The sequence below is a fragment of the Notechis scutatus genome, chromosome 4, assembly GCF_049901735.1.
Source record: "Notechis scutatus isolate UNSWTSFEM ecotype Mainland chromosome 4, rNotScu1.2, whole genome shotgun sequence".
NCBI lineage: Eukaryota > Metazoa > Chordata > Lepidosauria > Squamata > Elapidae > Notechis > Notechis scutatus.
The window spans coordinates 26266448-26285698 of record NC_142012.1 but is presented as its reverse complement, the minus strand read 5'-3'; the positions used below and the strand labels follow the sequence as shown (position 1 = coordinate 26285698).

Sequence of the window (19251 nt, the reverse complement as noted above, 5' to 3'; positions counted from 1 at the left end):
CTTTTATTGTGTGCTGTTTTTGTGGGACGGATTTGTTTGCATTGTTAATTAAATGTTTTTTTAACTATTTGTAAACCAATCACTGGGAGTCAAGTGGCATGCAAATTTAAAAAACTATTATTGATGTACATTTGTGTTAACATTAATGTAGGACCACAGGTATGGTGTAGTGATCCAGCAAAGAACATACACATACATACATACATACATACATACATACATACATACATACATAAAAATTAGGATCTGGAATAAAAGTAGACACATTTACTAATATTAGTAGATGTGTCTACCCCATCTAATAATCCATTTTCTACTTTTTCATTTCTCCATGATACTATACCATGGAATTTATTCATAATATTTACATATACTAATGTGCAGGCATGCAATATGTTGCCATTAATATACTGTTGCAGAAAACAAGTAAAATTGTGTATCTGTAAGATGCTATTCTGTTCTTTCATTCTTTTCTCTTTGTTATTCAATTCCTTTGTATAATATGAATCTTCAGTGAGCCTTTCTATTATGCAACACTGCTGCCTGTGATGCAGCAAAAAATATGTAGGATCCAAATCTACGCAACATGGATTTAATACATACACTCATACTTATTTGCAAAGTCAAAGTCAGCTACAGATGATGTTTAGGGTAGTCCAGTCGACCACAAGCATATTAATAACATATCATTAAGGTGTATATTTGTATACTTTATAATATACTTCATTTATAGATATATTTATTTGTACATAGTATACATTACATACTAAATATACTATGTCAGTTTAAGCTCAAAAATAAATAACTCATTAAAAATTATTTTTTAAATCTCACTGTTATCTGAAAGTTGTCTAGACAATTTTAAAGAACCTGTTCATAAAAATCAAGAAACAATGTAAAACGATAGAACATTAATTTTGTCCACATTAAAATGGGACAAAATATAACACAGCCTTAAAAACCTAATTTACAACACAGTAACAAAGTTCCTAAGATGAGAGATCTCAGTCTTGAATACCTACTAAGCTAGTTTCCATTAATGGTAGAACATCACTAACAATAAATTAGACAGCACTTCACAAATATGGAAGATGCAATTCTAGTATTCCAGCAACAAATGATTTAGGGATTTAGTAACTAAATAGCAGTTTGAAAACCATCCAAACTGGGAATTGCTTATTATAATGCCTGACCAAAATCTAGCTATCAGATTTTATGTAAGTATATCTTACAATTGTTTAACTATTCAAAGATAGATTCCAGCTGGATAATGTGGGGTTTTGTTCATTTGTATTTGAGCCATCAAGTCAGTGTTTACTCCTGGTGACTGCCTGAAGAATCCCTGAATTTTTGTTGGGAAGCTTTGTTTGGAGATGCTTAGCTACCGCTTCCTTCCTAGGGATGAGGGTCACCCATCTGGTGTGGCCCAAGGCATGACTAGAAGTCATGGTCTCTGCTTTCTTTTATAATGCTTTAACCACTATGCCAAACTGGTACCATGGCCAACATTTTTAGGGCCAAGAGCTGCCCTTAATGTTGTATGAAGCATGCCAGTTATAATTACTGGCACAATGTTCGGCAAAGTTATAGTCCCCAAGCTACTTAATTTTAATTTAATTTTAGAGGCATCCCAGATAATTTTTGGCAAATTACACTGGTGGGTTTGGATAGAATTCCAAGGATAATACAAAAGAGGCCACCTATAAACCTTGGCTGTAACTTCTCCATCTCCAAGTAGGCTAACCAGAATCTAGTCAAAATAATGTATGCAGTTTTTTGTTGAAAGAACTCTGATTCAGCTTTTAAAAATTAACATTCCTTAACTTCCCAGCTATTCCAACATTTTGAAACAGCTTATCAACTATAAGAGGGGAGGCCTCAGCTCTTAGAGTTTAATGCTTTTTAGACCAGCAGTTCTCAACCTTTCTGGCTTGGTGGATCAACGGAGGAGTGGGGGAGGGGATGGTTCCATTGAGCGGTGGAATTTTGGAGTTTCACGTGTCAGTGCCTGCCACTGCACAAATGGAGCTTCATGTGAGTGTCCACTACTCATGTAAGTGGAGCTGCACTCATGCTCGCCTGCCACTTATGTGGCCCAGTTCCAAAGAGGCTGTGGCCCGATAGTGGGTCATGACCCAGGAGTTGGGGGACACCTTCTTTAGACTATCCATACTAATATTATGCAGGCATGAAATTGGGTGTATGTATGTTTGTTTCTAAATGTATTGTATTCAAATGAGTTTGCTAAATTTCCCAAATAAATGCCAACCATGTGGGATTATTTGAGATTGTTTTGACATGCGATCATGATCATTAGACATTAAAATATTGTAAAAATATTGATGCATATAGAAATGCCTTCATATACTTCAATAGAAATACATATTTTATACCTTTTATACCTTGAGGGCCTTTTGTGTGATGAACCTCGATAGCATCATGCACAGATTAAGAATTTTTATCTGTTAATAGATGCCCCTTTATTTAAAAATTTGTCAGTTCCTTTCTGTTCTTTCTCTCCCTCCAGAACAGGAGGCCTCTTCTGTTTTGCTGGTGTGAGTCAGCAATTACAAAAATAGATCAAAGAATACTGTCTCAGATACCAAGGCATTTCCTGAATATAAGGGGGTGGGTGAGTAGGAAAGAATTATTCCAGATGCTACCTTGTAGTTATGGCTTGCGAATAATCATTGCTCATTATTATGGTAAAAACTTCAGACTTTTAGAGAAAATAAAAACATAATAACGCTGTATTTTAACTCTGTATTTTACATTTGCAAAGATATAGTGATTAAGCAAAATTGGTCACTTCTATTGGTAGTTCCTTGTTTATTAGACATACAGCTGTATATGAACCAATTTGTAATATTTTTAGGAATGTTTAAAAATGTTATTGTGTCACTAGGGTATTTTTAAGCTGCAATACATCTAAAATTTAGGGGGGGAAATCTATCCTATGTTTGGTGACTGCTTTTGCAAAAGGATATGTGAATACCAGATTATAAAGGATGGCTTAAATAATCCAGAAATGATTATTTGATATTATTGACGATAATATGCATCATTTATAAAACAGTTTCTTTAGCTGCATCTGCTGGAAATTGTTAATATCTATATGGATATTGAATAAACTGTGTACTTCACTATATATGTCATCAATTAACCTTGAGACAATTTTTATTTAGATTAAAGTGCATATATATATATATGCAGAAAGTTGCACATATATGTCAACTTACCTGAGACTGTGCATTAATATTAGCTCCTTCCTTAACTAGAACTTTGACCACTTCAGCCTGTCCCGCCAAGGAAGCAATATGTAGTGCAGTATTTCCCTTCTGCTTTGCACAAAATAAAAATGCACACTTTAATTTAAATTTTACCTAGAATTCAGAGCAATATACTGTACAATCTCTGTAACATTAATAAAAATATGAATTAAATGTTGATTTTTTTCCATTACAAAATGTTCAATATCTTCCATTTCCTTTATAACTGGATTTAAATTAAGATTATCCAAACACATTTCTAGGAAAGCAATTATATTTATTCTTTTAAAAATAAAATAAAATCAATACTGTTGGTAGGCATTTTCATTAGGAAGCACCACAATTTGGGAATAATTTACTTAAATAGTTGTTTCCAATTATGAAATTCTGTCAGCAACATGAACATTGAAATATAGTTATGCATATCCATTCCTAATAAATCAGCTCAATTCTTTCGGCAGCTGAAAGAAAACAAAGGTTCTAATCCATAATGAAAGAAATTATGAAATTAATTCAAAATTTACTGTTGGCTTATTTAGCAATTAACCAATTCTTGGTTTCTTTAAAAAATAATAGAAATTAAAAATTCTACAAGCTGCACATAAGAAGGAGCAGGTAATGGGAAAACAAATGAGTTTATACTTGTTTCAGACTTGCCCTGCCTGTCTTAGTTAAATATTAAGTCCTGATTTTAGTATAATAAATCCAAAACAATCATTACTTGCAATAATTCTTGCAAAGTTTCACAGAATTAAAATTGTGATTCATGTGCAGATGAAATTTCATTCAGGATTAGGAAGAGAAAGCAACATTATTTGGGAAATTATATGGAATATACGAAGGCCATAATTTAGAAATAAACTTTAAATCATTAAAACATTTACTAATAGATTTTACCATTCACTCCTTTGGGTTAATGATATTTTTCTAAGCACCTGGACAATAAATAGTACCTTTGTTGCAGAATCAACTGCAGATCCTCTTTCCAGCAATTCCTGAACCAAACCTACATGGCCTTCTTTGGCAGCCAGGTGTAAGGCATTAAGTCCATTCTGTAAACAAATAAATTATATTGCTAATTTGGAGGTTACAGTGACATGTCAGAATGTCATATTATGCACATCGTTTCTCAACTTCAGTGTAAATTATAGACCTAACAAGACTGGAGCAATAATTCCCAGGGTGGAAAAATGATTAAATCAGCATAGAGCAGGTACTGTCCAAAACTATAAACAGTCAAATAATAATTTATAATTTAGGTGTGTGTATTTAATTTATCATTTTTCTACCTTTTCCAATCTTACAAGAATCTAAAGAATTCAACCAAGAAAAACAATATAAATATAGATAACATCTATGTAACACATAGAAATCAACTCATTAGTTGCCTACCATCCTTCCAAGGGCCAAAGTCCTTTGGAAATAAAATTGTCTTCAGAGTTTTTCAGAACCAGAAGAGAGTTGGGCCCAGATGCACCTCCAGACAAAACACCCTCATCAGTAATGCCTTACATATACACCCACAACTTGTACCTTATAGATGTTAAAACAGGATTGGCAGAATTATATTTGAAAAGGCATTCCTAAATGTATTGCAAGGAAAAGTAAATGCAAATATATTGAAAGAGATGGATGAACTTAATTACAACAGCAATGGGTACACCATTAGAAGATTTAAAGGACCAGATCAGTTACAGCATAGCTGGGATAACTTATTTATATGGTCATTAAGAACTGACACTGATTTGATTTGAATTGATTCAATCCATCAAGTCTTCAGGTATATAGTGCTGTGCCATATAGGCTTTTCTAGATAATGACTTCCAAAGCATCCTTAATGCAACATTTGAGTGACATCAGAATACTGATGACATTTCATTCAAATTTGTGGGTGTGATTTCCCAATAGTTTGCATATATATCTTAAATTTTAGAGAACTTAGGTAGTTGGTATAAGGTACCATGAGAAGCTTCGAAGTTAAACAATTGGTTCCAAAAACTGTGTGTTCCCAAATCACTTGCCCAGCTCATGGATAAACACCAGACCCTTTGCTTAGTAATTTAAATAGTATGGCATGCACTGACTGGAATTTTAGGGCTATCAGAGAATACTTGAAAACTAACTTATTCTTCATCAGTTGCAGACATGCAAGTCCATGAAAAGATATAAATGTAAGTGTTCAGTTTGCATGCTTTAAATCACATCTTCTCCTTTGATTATAGAACTCTGCATAGATTTGCTACAGTATACAGATCACAAGCTTGCTAATACATTTATTAGTATTTAATATGACACAAGGCACCATGCAACAAATATATTGAAAAGATACAATAGTTCATTCTGTTGAGACAGTTATGTGGAAGTTATACATATAGGCAAAGGTACTGAGCATTAAATAAACTAACACAACACTACACATAAGATTTAGTTGTAATTGTCAGTGGAATCTGCAAAAGGTCAGTTGAGCACAATCAAATCTATTTAGAAGAGAGACTGGCTAGAAACCAAATACTGCTTAACTGATTAAATGGATCAAAGCAGGAAAAAAAGACACTGATGAAAAAAACTCATGTTGATTTTTCATTATCCAGAGGTTTTTCTAGGGATCAGAAAACAGAAGATCAGTGGTTTTTTTTAGCTTTACACTAAAGTGTCCTATTTTATTTTAAGAAAATACTGCTGTGAACCTACAGGAAAGTGATATTTATGAAAGGAAAATAGAAAAGCAGGCCCTAGTTGAATGATAGTTGTGTCTAGCATTAAGACTGTCTTTTTAAAACTTCAGTATTGCATTTCTTTATACAACCAAGAAACAGATTCACAATTAAAAGAGGTCACATAGAAAAGTGTGACAGGCATTAAAGTATAACACAACTAAATAGTGTTTATTTTAACATGTCCCATTACTATCTATCATGTGTAAATAAATATCGTATGTGTAAATGAAATTGTTTATTCTTTCTTTATCATTTATGGCAGCTAGCGACAATCTCTAAATTCAGAAAATTGTAAACTTCTTTGTTTACAAAATTATCAGAGCATCTGCTTTTATTGTGATTTTAAGGGTTATATAATATTACTAACATTCTTTATCTTTTAATTAATGTTATGACAGACAGGGACATGGAGAGGAGGGAGAGAGAGAGAAATAACTGAGTTTAAGCAGATAATTTTTCCCTCAGTTCTTAAAATGTAGTTTTTATGACAAACATTTGCCATATACAGGTAAAACTCGAAAAATTAGAATATCGTGCAAAAGTTCATTTATTTCAGTAATGCAACTTAAAAGGTGAACCTAATAAATGAGATGGACTCATTACATGCAAAGCAAGATAGTTCAAGCTGTGATGTGTCATAATTGAGATGATTATGGCTTACAGCTCATGAAAACCCTAAATCCACAATCTCAGAAAATTAGAATATTGTGAAAAGGGTCAATATTCTAGGCTCTAGAGTGTCCCACTCTAATCAGCTAATTAAGCCATAACACCTGCAAAGGGTTCCTGAGCCTTTAAATGGTCTCTCAGTCTGGTTCAGTAGGAAGCACAATCATGGAAAAGACTGCTGACCTGACAGTTGTGCAGAAAACCATCATTGACACCCTCCATAAGGAGGGAAAGCCTCAAAGGGTAATTGCAAAAGAAGTTGGATGTTCCCAAAGTGCTGTATCAAAGCACATTAATAGAAAGTTATGTGGAAAAGAAAATTGTGGAAGAAAAAGGTGCACAAGCAGCAGGGATGACCGCAGCCTGGAGAGGATTGTCAGGAAAAGCCCATTCAAAAGTGTTGGGGACTTTCACAAGGAGTGGACTGAGGCTGGAGTCAGTGCATCAAAAGACACAGACGGATCCTGGACATGGGGTCCTCTTGTCAAGCCGCTCCTGAACAACAATGTCAGAAGCGTCTTACCTGGGCTAAAGAAAACAGAACTGGTCTGTTGCTCAGTGGTCCAAAGTCCTCTTTTCTGATGAGAGCAACTTTTGCATCTCATTTGGAAACCAAGGACCCAGAGTCTGGAGGAAGAATGGAGAGGCACACACTGCAAGATGCTTGAAGTCCAGTGTGAAGTTTCCACAGTCTGTGTTGATTTGGGGAGCCATGTCATCTGCTGGTGTTGGTCCACTGTGCTTCATTAAGTCCAGGGTCAATGCAGCCGTCTACCAGGAGATTTTGGAGCACTTCATGCTTCCTTCCGCAGATGAGCTTTATGGGGATGCTGACTTCATTTTCCAGCAGGACTTGGCACCTGCCCACACTGCCAAAAGCACCAAAACCTGGTTCAATGACTGTGGGATTACTGTTCTTGATTGGCCAGCAAACTCGCCTGACCTGAACCCCATAGAGAATCTATGGGGCATTGCCAAGAGAAAGATGAGAGACATGAGACCAAACAATGCAGAAGAGCTGAAGGCCGCTATTGAAGCATCCTGGTTTCCATAACATCTCAGCAGTGCCACAGGCTGATAGCTTCCATGCCACACCACATTGGGCCAGTAATTGCTGCAAAATGGGCCCAAACCAAGTATTTTATTTATTTATTTATTTGATTTGCCAATTGTTTACAAGATAATAAGTATAAGTGTATACATAGTTGTGAATACATGAAATGGGTACATATAAGAAAAATAAAAGAATAAGAGAAACAATAGGACAGGGACGGTAGGCACGATGGTGCGCTTATGCACGACCCCTACAGACCTCTTAGGAAAGGGGTGAGGTCAATAGTAGACAGTCTAAGGTTAAAGTTTTTGGGGTTTGGGAAGAGACTACAGAGTCGGGTAGAGTATTCCAGACATTGACCACTCTATTGCTGAAGTCGTATTTCCTGCAATCAAGTTTGGTGCGGTTTACTTTGAGTTTGTATCTATTGTGTGCTCTTGTGTTGTTATGGTTGAAGCTTAAGTATTCATTGACAGGTAGGACATTGCAATGTATGATTTTATATACCATGCTTAAGTCAGACCGAAGACGGCGTAATTCAAGGTTTTCTAGTTTTAGAATTTCAAGTCTGGTGGAATAAGGTATTCTACAACGAGTAGAAGAGTGGAGAACTCTTCTTGTGAAATATTTCTGGACTTTCTCAATTGTGCTAATATCAGATACGTAATGAGGGTTCCAGACTGATGAACTGTATTCAGTATTGGTCTAGCAAATGTTTTGTATGCTCTGGTTAGTAGTGTGATATTACCAGAGAAAAAACTACGTAGGATTAGGTTAACAACTCTTAATGCCTTTTTGGCTATGTAGTTGCAGTGGGCTCTAGCACTTAGATCATTAGAGGTGAGTATTCCAAGGTCCTTTACAGAGCTTGGGTCATCAACAAGATCTTGACTATTCAGCTTGTATTTTATTTTCTGATTTTTTTGCCAATATGTAAAACAGAGCATTTATTTGTTGAGATTTGAAGTTGCCATTTGTTTGACCATTCAGATACATAGTCAAGATCTTTTTGTAGGGTAGCAGTATTGTCTGTGGTATTGAACAGCTTTACATCATCAGCGAAGAGAATGCAATTGCTCTTAATATGATCACAGAGGTCGTTTATGTAGAGTATGAAGAGAGTTGGTCCTAGAACACTGCCCTGGGGACACCACTATTGACAGGTACTGGATTTGATAGGACGCTCCCGATTTTGACCATTTGTTGTCTGTTTGACAGGAATGCTTCTATCCAGTTATTCAGTTGTCCAGAGATACCATAGGATTTTATTTTTAGGAGTAGTTTGTCGTGTACCACTGAATCAAAGGCTTTACAGAAGTCTATGTAGATTGCGTCTATTGCTTTGCCCTGGTCGAGTTGTGTCGTCCATATGTTTTTGCAGTGTAAGAGTTGCAGATTACAGGATAGTTTTTTTCTGAAACCAAATTGTTTATTGGAGAGTAGGTTGTTTGTCTCTAAGTGGAGGATGATGGATTGGTTAATAATTGAAGTACTGAGTACATATGCATGCTTATGCTTTTCAGAGGTCCGATATTGTTCTATGCACAATCCTTGTTTTATTGATTGCATGTAATATTCTAATTTTCTGAAAATTAGGATTTAGGGTTTTCATGAGCTGTAAGCCATAATCATCACAATTATGACAAATCACGGCTTGAACTATCTTGCTTTGCATGTAATGAGTCTATCTCATATATTAGTTTCACCTTTTAAGTTGCATTACTGAAATAAATGAACTTTTGCACGCTATTCTAATTTTTCCAGTTTCACCTGCATATCCAAAAGGAAGGAGATTATGTAATTTAGGACAATCATGTCAAAAACAACATGCCTATTTCCATTAATGTGCTCTCAATAAATCTCAAAGTGCCCTTCCAAATGTAGTATGTATCTTTTGGCTTTAGATACTTTTTCGAATGGAAGAACACATTCAGTAGATGTTTTCTGAGCCAGTAGAGATATTTAACAGGTCAAGATATTCTCCTATAAGGTTATTCCATTAGCAACAATGGGGTCAGAACTAGAAGGTCAGCAAAAGGAGAAAAAGATCCTTCCATTGAAGACATAATCTGAGCAGAATTCTACTGATTCTATTGATGGGACCAAATTTTGATTTTAACCTACTGAGTTAGCAATAAGAATTAGCAATAAACTAGCACCCTTAGAGCTATAATCGCTTCATATATAGTGAATATCTGTACAAAAGACCTTAGCAAAAGCATTTAGGTAAAGGCCTAAGAGTCTACAATGTTTAATATAGATTGTGTTAATCTTTCTTATATCTTTGGAACATAATCTCAAAAGTAAATGGATGGACAAGGAAAACATAAGTTTGGTGTCCACCTTCAAGAAGAATCAGACTGTACACAAGTCAGAACTTTCTTAGGAGTATGATTCACAGTTAAGGTTGTTATTGTCCACTGAAAAACTGAGGCTTTGCTTCCACACATACCTATAAATAAATGAACCTGCCCCTTATTTGCATGAGTCGAAATCCTGTTTAGGTGGATTCCTCCACATCCTGAAGAAGAGTACGAAAGTTTAAAATAATCTACTTAATCATTTTGTTTATGTCCTCCTCTTTAAAAAATATTTCATAGCATGTATATAAAATTTATAAGAATATACACATACTCGGGGTTATAGTAGAACATGCTTCTAAAATGCTGGTGTTTTATTAATGTTACATACACTATGCTTTATAATGAAGAACTTGTGTCACTATTCTGATTGCCACAGAGGAACATCAGCTCCTCAAATTTATTCTATCTATCAAACTTCAGGCCTTTCTAATAGAAAATTTACTACCTGATGTTGCATTAAATTGGAAAGAATTTCAAACTTCCACATGTGAGATCACTAAACACTAGGTCCAGTGGTGGGATTCAAATATTTTTACTAATGGTTCTGTGAGCGTGGCTTGGTGGGCATGGCAGGGAAAGGATACTGTAAAATATCCAGTCAGAGGTGGTATTTGCTGGTTCTCCAAAGTACTCAAAATTTCCACTATTGGTTCTCCAGAACTGGTCAGAACCTGCTGAATACCATCTCTAACCAGGTCCATTGTGGAGGAACATCTGGGAGATGATATATTTGAGGAGTAGAAAGCCAAAGATTACACATTATGCTACCTCACTTAACTACTCTGACCTAATTAATAAAATATTACTGCCTCTAAAATATTTCTATGCTGACTTCATGTTACTGTTTTATAGACTATATGCCCATTTGTGCTTTGTTTTTTTCTTTACATATTTATATTTATATATAGCCATAAGATGCAGAGAATCTGTTTTACTTTCATAACAGTAAATAATTTACTACATAAATAAGTTGTATTTAAATGTCTTTATCATATATGCTTACAACTGGCTGGTTTATATCTTAGAGTTGAAGCATGAGTTACATTTCTTTTAATGTCATAAACATTTTCGTTACAATTGCTGAGTATCTCCATTTTGAGGTAAAATATTCTTTAAAAAACAGGATATCAAGCTGGCACAGGAAAGAAATAAAGATGGAGTCTATTCATTTCTTTGTGCCAGCACATAATTAGAGTAGCACAAGTATATACCAAGATGTCATTTGATCACTGGTAGCCTCACAGTTGGTCCACTTGTCAAGATGTTGTTCCAACTGCATCAATCAGCAATTGTATATCAATTAATGTGAGACTACTTTATTGAAACAAATAGGGAGTCCATTAAATTATGATGGGTATGACCTACTATGAAGGTTGGAGTTTGTTTTTTATTTATTATTATGTGGTCCTCCGGCTGTCCCCTCTCTTTGAAATAATGTCATAATTTTCCATTTAAAAAAATATAATTCTGGTCTATAACTATTAGATACATGCATGGAGCTAGATTGACAGATGATAGAAATAGATAGATAGATAGATAGATAGATAGATAGATAGATAGATAGATAGATAGATAGATAGATAGATAGATAGATAGATAGATGACAGATACTTTCTCATTTTAAAAATATATTCTGATTTTACACATATATTAAATATAGATTCTAATATACATAGTAAAGCTGTCTCACTTGATAGGAGTTTATTAGCTTACAGAAAAGTTTCAGCTGAAGAAGTTCAATATTACTTCTTCAGTGAAATTATAATAAAAATGATTTGGGACTGCATTTTTTGCAGCAACTGCCTATAGGAATGAAGATTTATTTATAATTGTTTTGAAGATCTGCATGGGCATTTGAAATAGAATCCAATCAAAGAACACTTTACAGTTAAGATCTACATTAAAAATATTACTTTTCCCAATGACACATATTTCACAATATTATTTTCACTGTTCCTTAAATCGTTCTATGAATCCTAACTTGTGCAATTTCTAATAGTTTTTCAAGCAACATCCTCTTTGTCACACTATATATAAACTTCTGACATTGATCTGTAATTGCTATGGTAGCTAAATTTATATGCATTATAATTTGCAAATTTTTCCAAAATTCTATCAAAATATTCAACAACAAAATAATATTTAAGGATTTAGCATTTGGTCCTAGATTTTGCAGAGAATTTGGAAAAGAGCTAATGCCAACTCTGCCATTTTGTATTTAAAACAAAATAGATATAAAAGTTATTTAGAGCACTGTGGTAAAAGGGAATATGTAATAATTATAGGAATTGTAACTTTTGGCGGTATCATAACCTCCAAAAAAGATTTGAAGGAATTGCTTAAGTCCATACATATGACAACATTTTAAAAATTTTTATTTGAAATATAATAAAGAACATTCACTGCATATCAGTAACTTATTGCATATTAAATATTATTAAATCACTCCTGATATTCTATCTCTATGATGCTGTGTACAGTAGATGGAAATACGGTATACAGACTGATCGTCTGAACTGGCATTAATCAACAAGCATAATCAATAAGAAAAACATTTGTAGATTTGTTCCAAAAAATTGACAATCTGGCTGTAACAATATCCTATCTTCAATCTCTACATATAATGAACAATTCAGAAGACCATCATTTCAGGTTCATGTATTTTTATCTGTGATCGCCTTCTTTGGCAACTAGAAAACACTGGAAAACACTGGAAAAGTTTCCATTTATCTTTCAATATTACATTACAATCTGGAGCTGGCACAACATGAGCCCACATATGACTTCTTACTTACCTGATTGCATGTATTGATATCTATTCCTCCTTTTAGATATTCTACTACTTTGTCCAGATTGCCAGCTCTGGCAGCTCGAAGGAAGCTTGCATTGCTATCCGACTGTGAAAAGCAAAACAGAATAATATTACTGAATGTTCTGAACATAAGGAACAGAAACAAAAGGAAAGTTTTTTGTTATGTTACTGATGTTTTCCCCAATTCTTATTGATTCAGTTACCCCTCTGGAAAAATTACAACATGAACTTTTTTAAAAAAAATCATAATACTTCCAAATGGCTTCTTTAAAATATGCAGCATCACTATGTTCCTAAAGGAGCATCAATAAACTCCCAAATCTAATCATTCTTGTCCCATTCAGCAGCCTGATTATGCGAGGGGCATGGATCCAATGCACAAGTTAGGACTATAAAGGACCCTATTGACTTCCTCGGGTTTCATAAGTAGAAAGTAATGCCAGATCACATCACAAATGATTTTAGTTGCAAAGCAACCAACTTGTTATGTTGCGTGCCTGGAACTGTTTCATCCTACCTTTCCCTAGCAGTTGCTGTAAGTACAGAGAAGAACGGCTATTTCACCAGTTTTATCACCACTGTGTAGGTTTGAACATAAACTCACATTAGTATTCAATCACATTTGTGATAATTTTTTTACCACAATTACAATAGGCATCTTTTTGAAATCCTTGGGGTTGAAGATTGTGCAGAGGTCTAGCAGAAGCAGTCTTATCTGGCACTCTGGCCAACACATTCTGCAGATCAGCGGCATTAGGGAATTGCTTGTCAACCTTAATTATGAATTGTTTAATTCTTGCTTCACATTTCTTATACCACAACTAGACTCAAAATCATGCCACAAAATGCATAATATATATGTAGCCACATGAGAAGACTACCATTAAATCTATTGCCGGTAAATAAAGAGAAGACTTGATAAATAAGAAATTACTTTATTTAATTATACGAAAGCAACCAAAATTTGAGGAATATTCTATTCTACAGACTTGTAAATGTATTAGCTATTTGGAATGCCTTCAAAAGATACTTAAATAGTTGTATAATTACTTTATGGGGAAATATGAAAAATTAAAGAAGAAAAATTAGGATAAAAAAACTTAAAGATCTCTTGAGCAGGTATATAAGACCAACACTATTATTATTTATTTCTAAAGTAAAATATAAACTAATTATTTCATAAATATCTAGCAAACAGAGTTGGAATATTTATACTAATAATGAATTCATAATGGTTTAAAAGATTATTAGCTATGTGCATTAAAATACAGGGAAGATTAATTCAACAAAAATATTGTTTGTTATGCTTTCTGGACATTCCGGATGTGTTTTTTTGAAACTGACCTTAAATTTAAGATTAGCTAGATGTATGAAAATTCAGATTATAACACAAAAAATTATGACAGAAGAAATGAAAATGTTAAAAATGTACAACAAAATACTTTTTAGGATGATGAATGTAATAAAAGTAGATATTTATATATTGTTATTCCTTAGTACAGCTAGTATTTTTTAATACAGTAACTTGAAATTGAATCATTTTTATTTCTGGCACATGAGCACTGAAGTTCTTGAACCTAGAAAACTAACTTGTTCAGTTAGTTTCAACTGGAGCAAATTTTCATTTTTCAGAATCTGAAGATTATCAAGTGAATACAGCTGAAGCATCAGAAGAAACAGAAAAACAGCCAATCATAAAAAAAAGGCTTGGAAAACAAAACTAAATAACTGTTTCTCGACCTTGTGCACTTTAAAATGGACGGACTTCAAATCCCAGAATTCCCTAGCCAGTTATAACAGAGCTGCTCCCTTGGAAAGCCAAACTATTACCCTGCATTATCATTATGGTCTCCTGGTTACTGTAACAACACTATACTAATAATATTCTTCTTACTGATCACTCTATTCACTCCACATTCACCGAGCACCTATGCATTCTTAGTCCCTCTTTTTTTAGAAGTTTTATCAGACACACCCAATTATTGTTTCCATATGATTATCTGATTATCTGCCATCAAATCATTTTCAGCTCTTAGCAACCACATAGATCAGGGGTGTCAAACTCACGCCATCATAGTGTCATCACGTGTAGTAACATGACTTTTTCCCCTCCGCTAAACTAGGCGTGGGCGTGGCCAGCACATGATGCATCTGGCCCGTGGGCCATGAGTTTGACACCTCTGACATAGATTATACCTGCATATAAAAAAACAGAGAAAGCATGTTCTTATACTATTTTTTTATATTTATAGGCATTTATACTTTGTAAAAGAAAGTATTACCCACTACCTTTATTTGCACATTTTATTTTTACATTATTAGAAGTCTACCAACATACACAAATCATCTACTTCCTTATTTCTTTTTTAAAATTTCTATTAACAATCATTTCCTTTATTTTTTTTTAATCAAATGTAAACTCCTTGGTCTTTAGTATTGTAATTTTCAGATTCATACTTTTTGATGACTCACAAAATCTGACATTAGCTATGAATCAATTGAGTTCTTGGCCAACACACAGTATAATCATCATATGTACATGTAATTTGAATATCAGCAAAGGCATTAAACAAGAAGAATCACACGACCCAGTTTTATTCCTGATCATCGTTGAACCATTCACTTAGCATTTCAATTATTTTCATACATGTTTACTACTCTTATTACATTCAGCAGCACATTCATGCTTCCCAAACTTTACACTTTGTTATCTTTCCTACACTTTGAATCAGAATTCTGCTAAACACTTTTCCAGGTACATTTTACTTCCTAGGTCTTGTTTTATTGAGATTTTCTAAGAGATGCCAGAACACACATATAAAATGCTATTGGAGGAAGGCTCAAAGTGAGTCTGACAGAACACCAGTATTAGAGATTAGCTCATGATGATTAAAGTAAAAAATGTGAATATTTCTCCACCCTTATAGCTGTTTAGTGGCCAGTAGAGGCCACAGGATCTTCTGCAGGACTATTAAAAGGATTATTCTGGCTAAATAGTGGATAAAGTCATTCAATCCCATGCCAGGTTAGATTCTGATTGGCATGTCTGGCTAAACTGACTAGGCTTCACTCTTGGGCTGTGATCTCAAATAGGATCTAGTTCTTGAGGAAACAGACAGAATATTCTGCACTGTTTACCACCACCACCCCACCCTCTTGTTTGTTTGACTCAGGTTCCTTTAAAGTGGCCAGAGACATGGCTTGTAGTTGGAACCATGTTATGGTTAAGGCCTCTTAAAAAGGGAAGGTTATTGAAAAGATAGTTGGATATGAGCCACAATGGCGCAGTGATTAGAATGCAGTACTGCAGATTACTTCTGCTGACTGCTTGCAATTTGACAGTTTGAATCTCACCAGCTCAAGCTTGACTCAGTCTTCCATCCTTCCAAGATTGGTAAAATGAGAACCCACATTGTTGGGGGCAGTATGCTGACTCTGTAAACCGGTTAGAGCGAGGTGTAAAGCACTGTGAAGTAGTATATAAGTCTAAGTTTGCTATTGCTGTTGTAAAAGAAAGCAAATTGTCTAAACACATTTTAGTTGGATTTCAGGCCAGAATATAATACAGAGACAGCCTTGGTCACATGAAGGATATGGATATGGCAGAGCCAAGAAACATATCCTTCTGCTGCTTGATCTCTCATAAGCTTTTTACAATATTGTTGTGATTTAGCTCTGAGGATATTGGGATTTGGTTGCACCAATTTATAGTAATTTGTTTCCTTCCTTACATTGCAGTAAGTTTTGGCACCTCCTTTATGAGGTGCTATAGATTCACACTTTTCCCTCTTGTTCAACATATAGATAAAAAGTAAAGTAAAATTCATTTCTGGATTGGGAGGCTCTTCAGACACTCACTCATGCCCTAGTCATCTTATAGCTTGACTTTGCATTGCATTCTAAATGGAGACTTTGAAACCATTTGAAAACTTCACCTGGTCCAGAATGCAGTGGCATGGACAGTGATAGGCATACTTCAGTATATCCATGTGACAGCCCTGTTTCTTGAGCTGCATTGATTACCAGTATGCTTCTAGGTGCAGTTCAAGATGCTGGTTATTACCTATACATTTCTTTATTATGTAAGTCCTGATTATTTGACAGAATACTTATTTGCCATGGTGTCTGCTCAGTATGAGCTGACAGGATTGGCATGCTCCAGGTCCCTTTGATTAAGCAGTATCATCTATGAGGACAGAAAGCATACTTTTCCCTTATAGCACCTGCTGAGATTCATGTGGCTCCCCACCTTGAAGGCATTCCATAAAGACTCATGTGTTCTTCTAAGTCTCAGATTAGAGTGGGCCCTGTTAGATATAGTTGCAGGTGTGTGTATTGTTGGCCAAACTTGCCATCTTTATTCTTTTTTTAATCATTCTATTTACATTGTTCAGTTTTATTTTAAGCTGCCCAGTTTCAACTTAAAGTTGGTCATTGTCTAAATTGAATAAATTAAACTTTCAACATTTTAATAAAATTAATGGTTTTGTTTCATCTTTATTTTCTTGGACACTAATATTTGTATCCTTTTTTTAAAATTCCGTTCTTTGACAAAATAGTACGTTCTCCATACAAAACTCATACATTATCACTAGCTATTTTCATCCAATTTTTCCCATATTATTTCAACATGTTTGTATTTCATTCTATTCACTTCTTGTTTAACACATGTCCCCTACTTATGGAACAAATTGTTAACTTACATAAAAAAAAAACCTAACACAATAATACTGAAAGAGTGTCAAAAAATTGAGTGCTAATAATAGTTTATTGCCTCCATTCTAGGTATATATTACAGCCAATAATAACATGTCTCTGTCTCTTAGTAGCAACATCTAAAACTGAAAAAGTAGGACAAATACGCATAGCAAGAAAGGCCACCGCTCTTTGCCCTTCCTTCCTATTTTCTGAGTTCTCATTGGGTCTATAGAAGGCAGGATTAATTTGAACAAACCAGTAAAGAATCGATATATACACATGTACTTTAACCCTTTCAAAAAAAATTGTTAAATGACACAGAAGACAAAGGAGGCAAAGGAGGAGACAGAGGGACAAAGAAAGACACACAGAGAGAGAGAGACAGAGAGACAGAGAGACAGAGAGAGAGAGAGTTGACTTTAAGTTAACTAACAGCCAAAACAAGCTGTTATTTATTCCTTTTGGTAATGGCTATTGATATTTTCATTTTTATACTTCCTTTTTGATATATTTCTAATACATTAAATATTTCCAATGTTCTATATATTTCTAATATTGATAAAGAATCAAAAAAATGTATTTTTGTGCCTCGTTCAATTTGAACAGCTTATGTTAGCTTCCTTCCTTGTAGCATTCATTCTCCAACGAGGTCTGTAGTTGAACATGAAAATTGTCCTTAATCCACCTTAACATGTTTATCTCTTGGTGTGTGCCTGGCATTGAGGTCAGGCAGCCCTGAAGGATCTTTGGAATGTCTTAGGGTGTCCTTTGGATTTGGCAGTGGACATGAAGCCTTGCATCTAACTCAAATTAGTTTTCAGTCTGTATGTTCAGGATGCATATTATATTACCAAATAGTCAGTTCACTTGTAGCCAGAATGCATAACATGATGATAAAAAAAATACTTAGCCAATAATCAAGATTATGAATTGCTTTCAGTCAAAGGATACCTTGAAGTTATTAAGGTGTCACTTTGAAAACAAACTGCAAATGCTAATTAGCTTTGATTTTTTTAAAATGATGCTCATTTTATTATCTACAAAATCACATTATTTAAAATCACCAAGAAAAGAAAAGAAAAATTAATATGATTTTAAAAATTGTTGTTCAAATTATATTAATTTTCAAGCCAGAAGGTATATTTTTTTCTTGGTAAAAAGTACAATAATGTACTTTTGAACCAGACATTAACTTCCTTTCACTAGACTTTTAAAATATAGTAATTTTATGTCTCAATCAATGCTGTCAAATCCCATTAACCTGCGTGAGATTTTTTACATCTAATAAATAGTATCAGACTGAAGATACTAAAATTGCAGTGTTAAAAAGAAGAGAAAGGCTTACTTTAGGGTACTTGTGGCTACCATGAAATGTTTGTGCTACAAAAGGCAACAAACAAACAAAGATATGGCATCCACTGAAATTTTGCTTTCCGGTTGACTTGTGTTGAAAGACCAAACCTGCAGGGACCATGGCTGTGAAGCCAAGTTGACTGGGCAGCTTTCAGCTGTCAGCTGAGTAGCTGTTCAGAATTCAAAAAATGCGGTGGGGATTGCATTTGGCAGGAAACTGGAGGAAGGAATAGAAATAAACATGAAGTGATCAGGAAAGCATGAAACTACTTTTTAATTATTAGGAATTCTCTGCAGCATTGGAAAAATGAAAGAC

At 34.4% G+C, this 19251-nt stretch overlaps 1 protein-coding gene across 7 annotated transcripts in view; it reads right to left on the bottom strand.

Moving 5' to 3' along the window:
• Nucleotides 1-19251, bottom strand: part of ANK2 (ankyrin 2) — a 279598-nt gene that overhangs the window by 104821 nt on the left and 155526 nt on the right. For 6 of the 7 annotated variants that reach the window (XM_087962977.1, XM_087962978.1, XM_087962976.1 and 3 more), the window contains 3 exons: nucleotides 12868-12969; nucleotides 4223-4321; nucleotides 3240-3338 (listed from right to left, as the gene is read on the bottom strand). In XM_087962977.1, coding sequence (XP_087819103.1) covers nucleotides 3240-3338; nucleotides 4223-4321; nucleotides 12868-12969 — 300 coding nt within the window. Of the gene's footprint in view, nucleotides 1-3239; nucleotides 3342-4222; nucleotides 4322-12867; nucleotides 12970-19251 lie in introns of all 7 variants that reach the window. The other variant, XM_087962979.1, reaches the window with a different exon arrangement.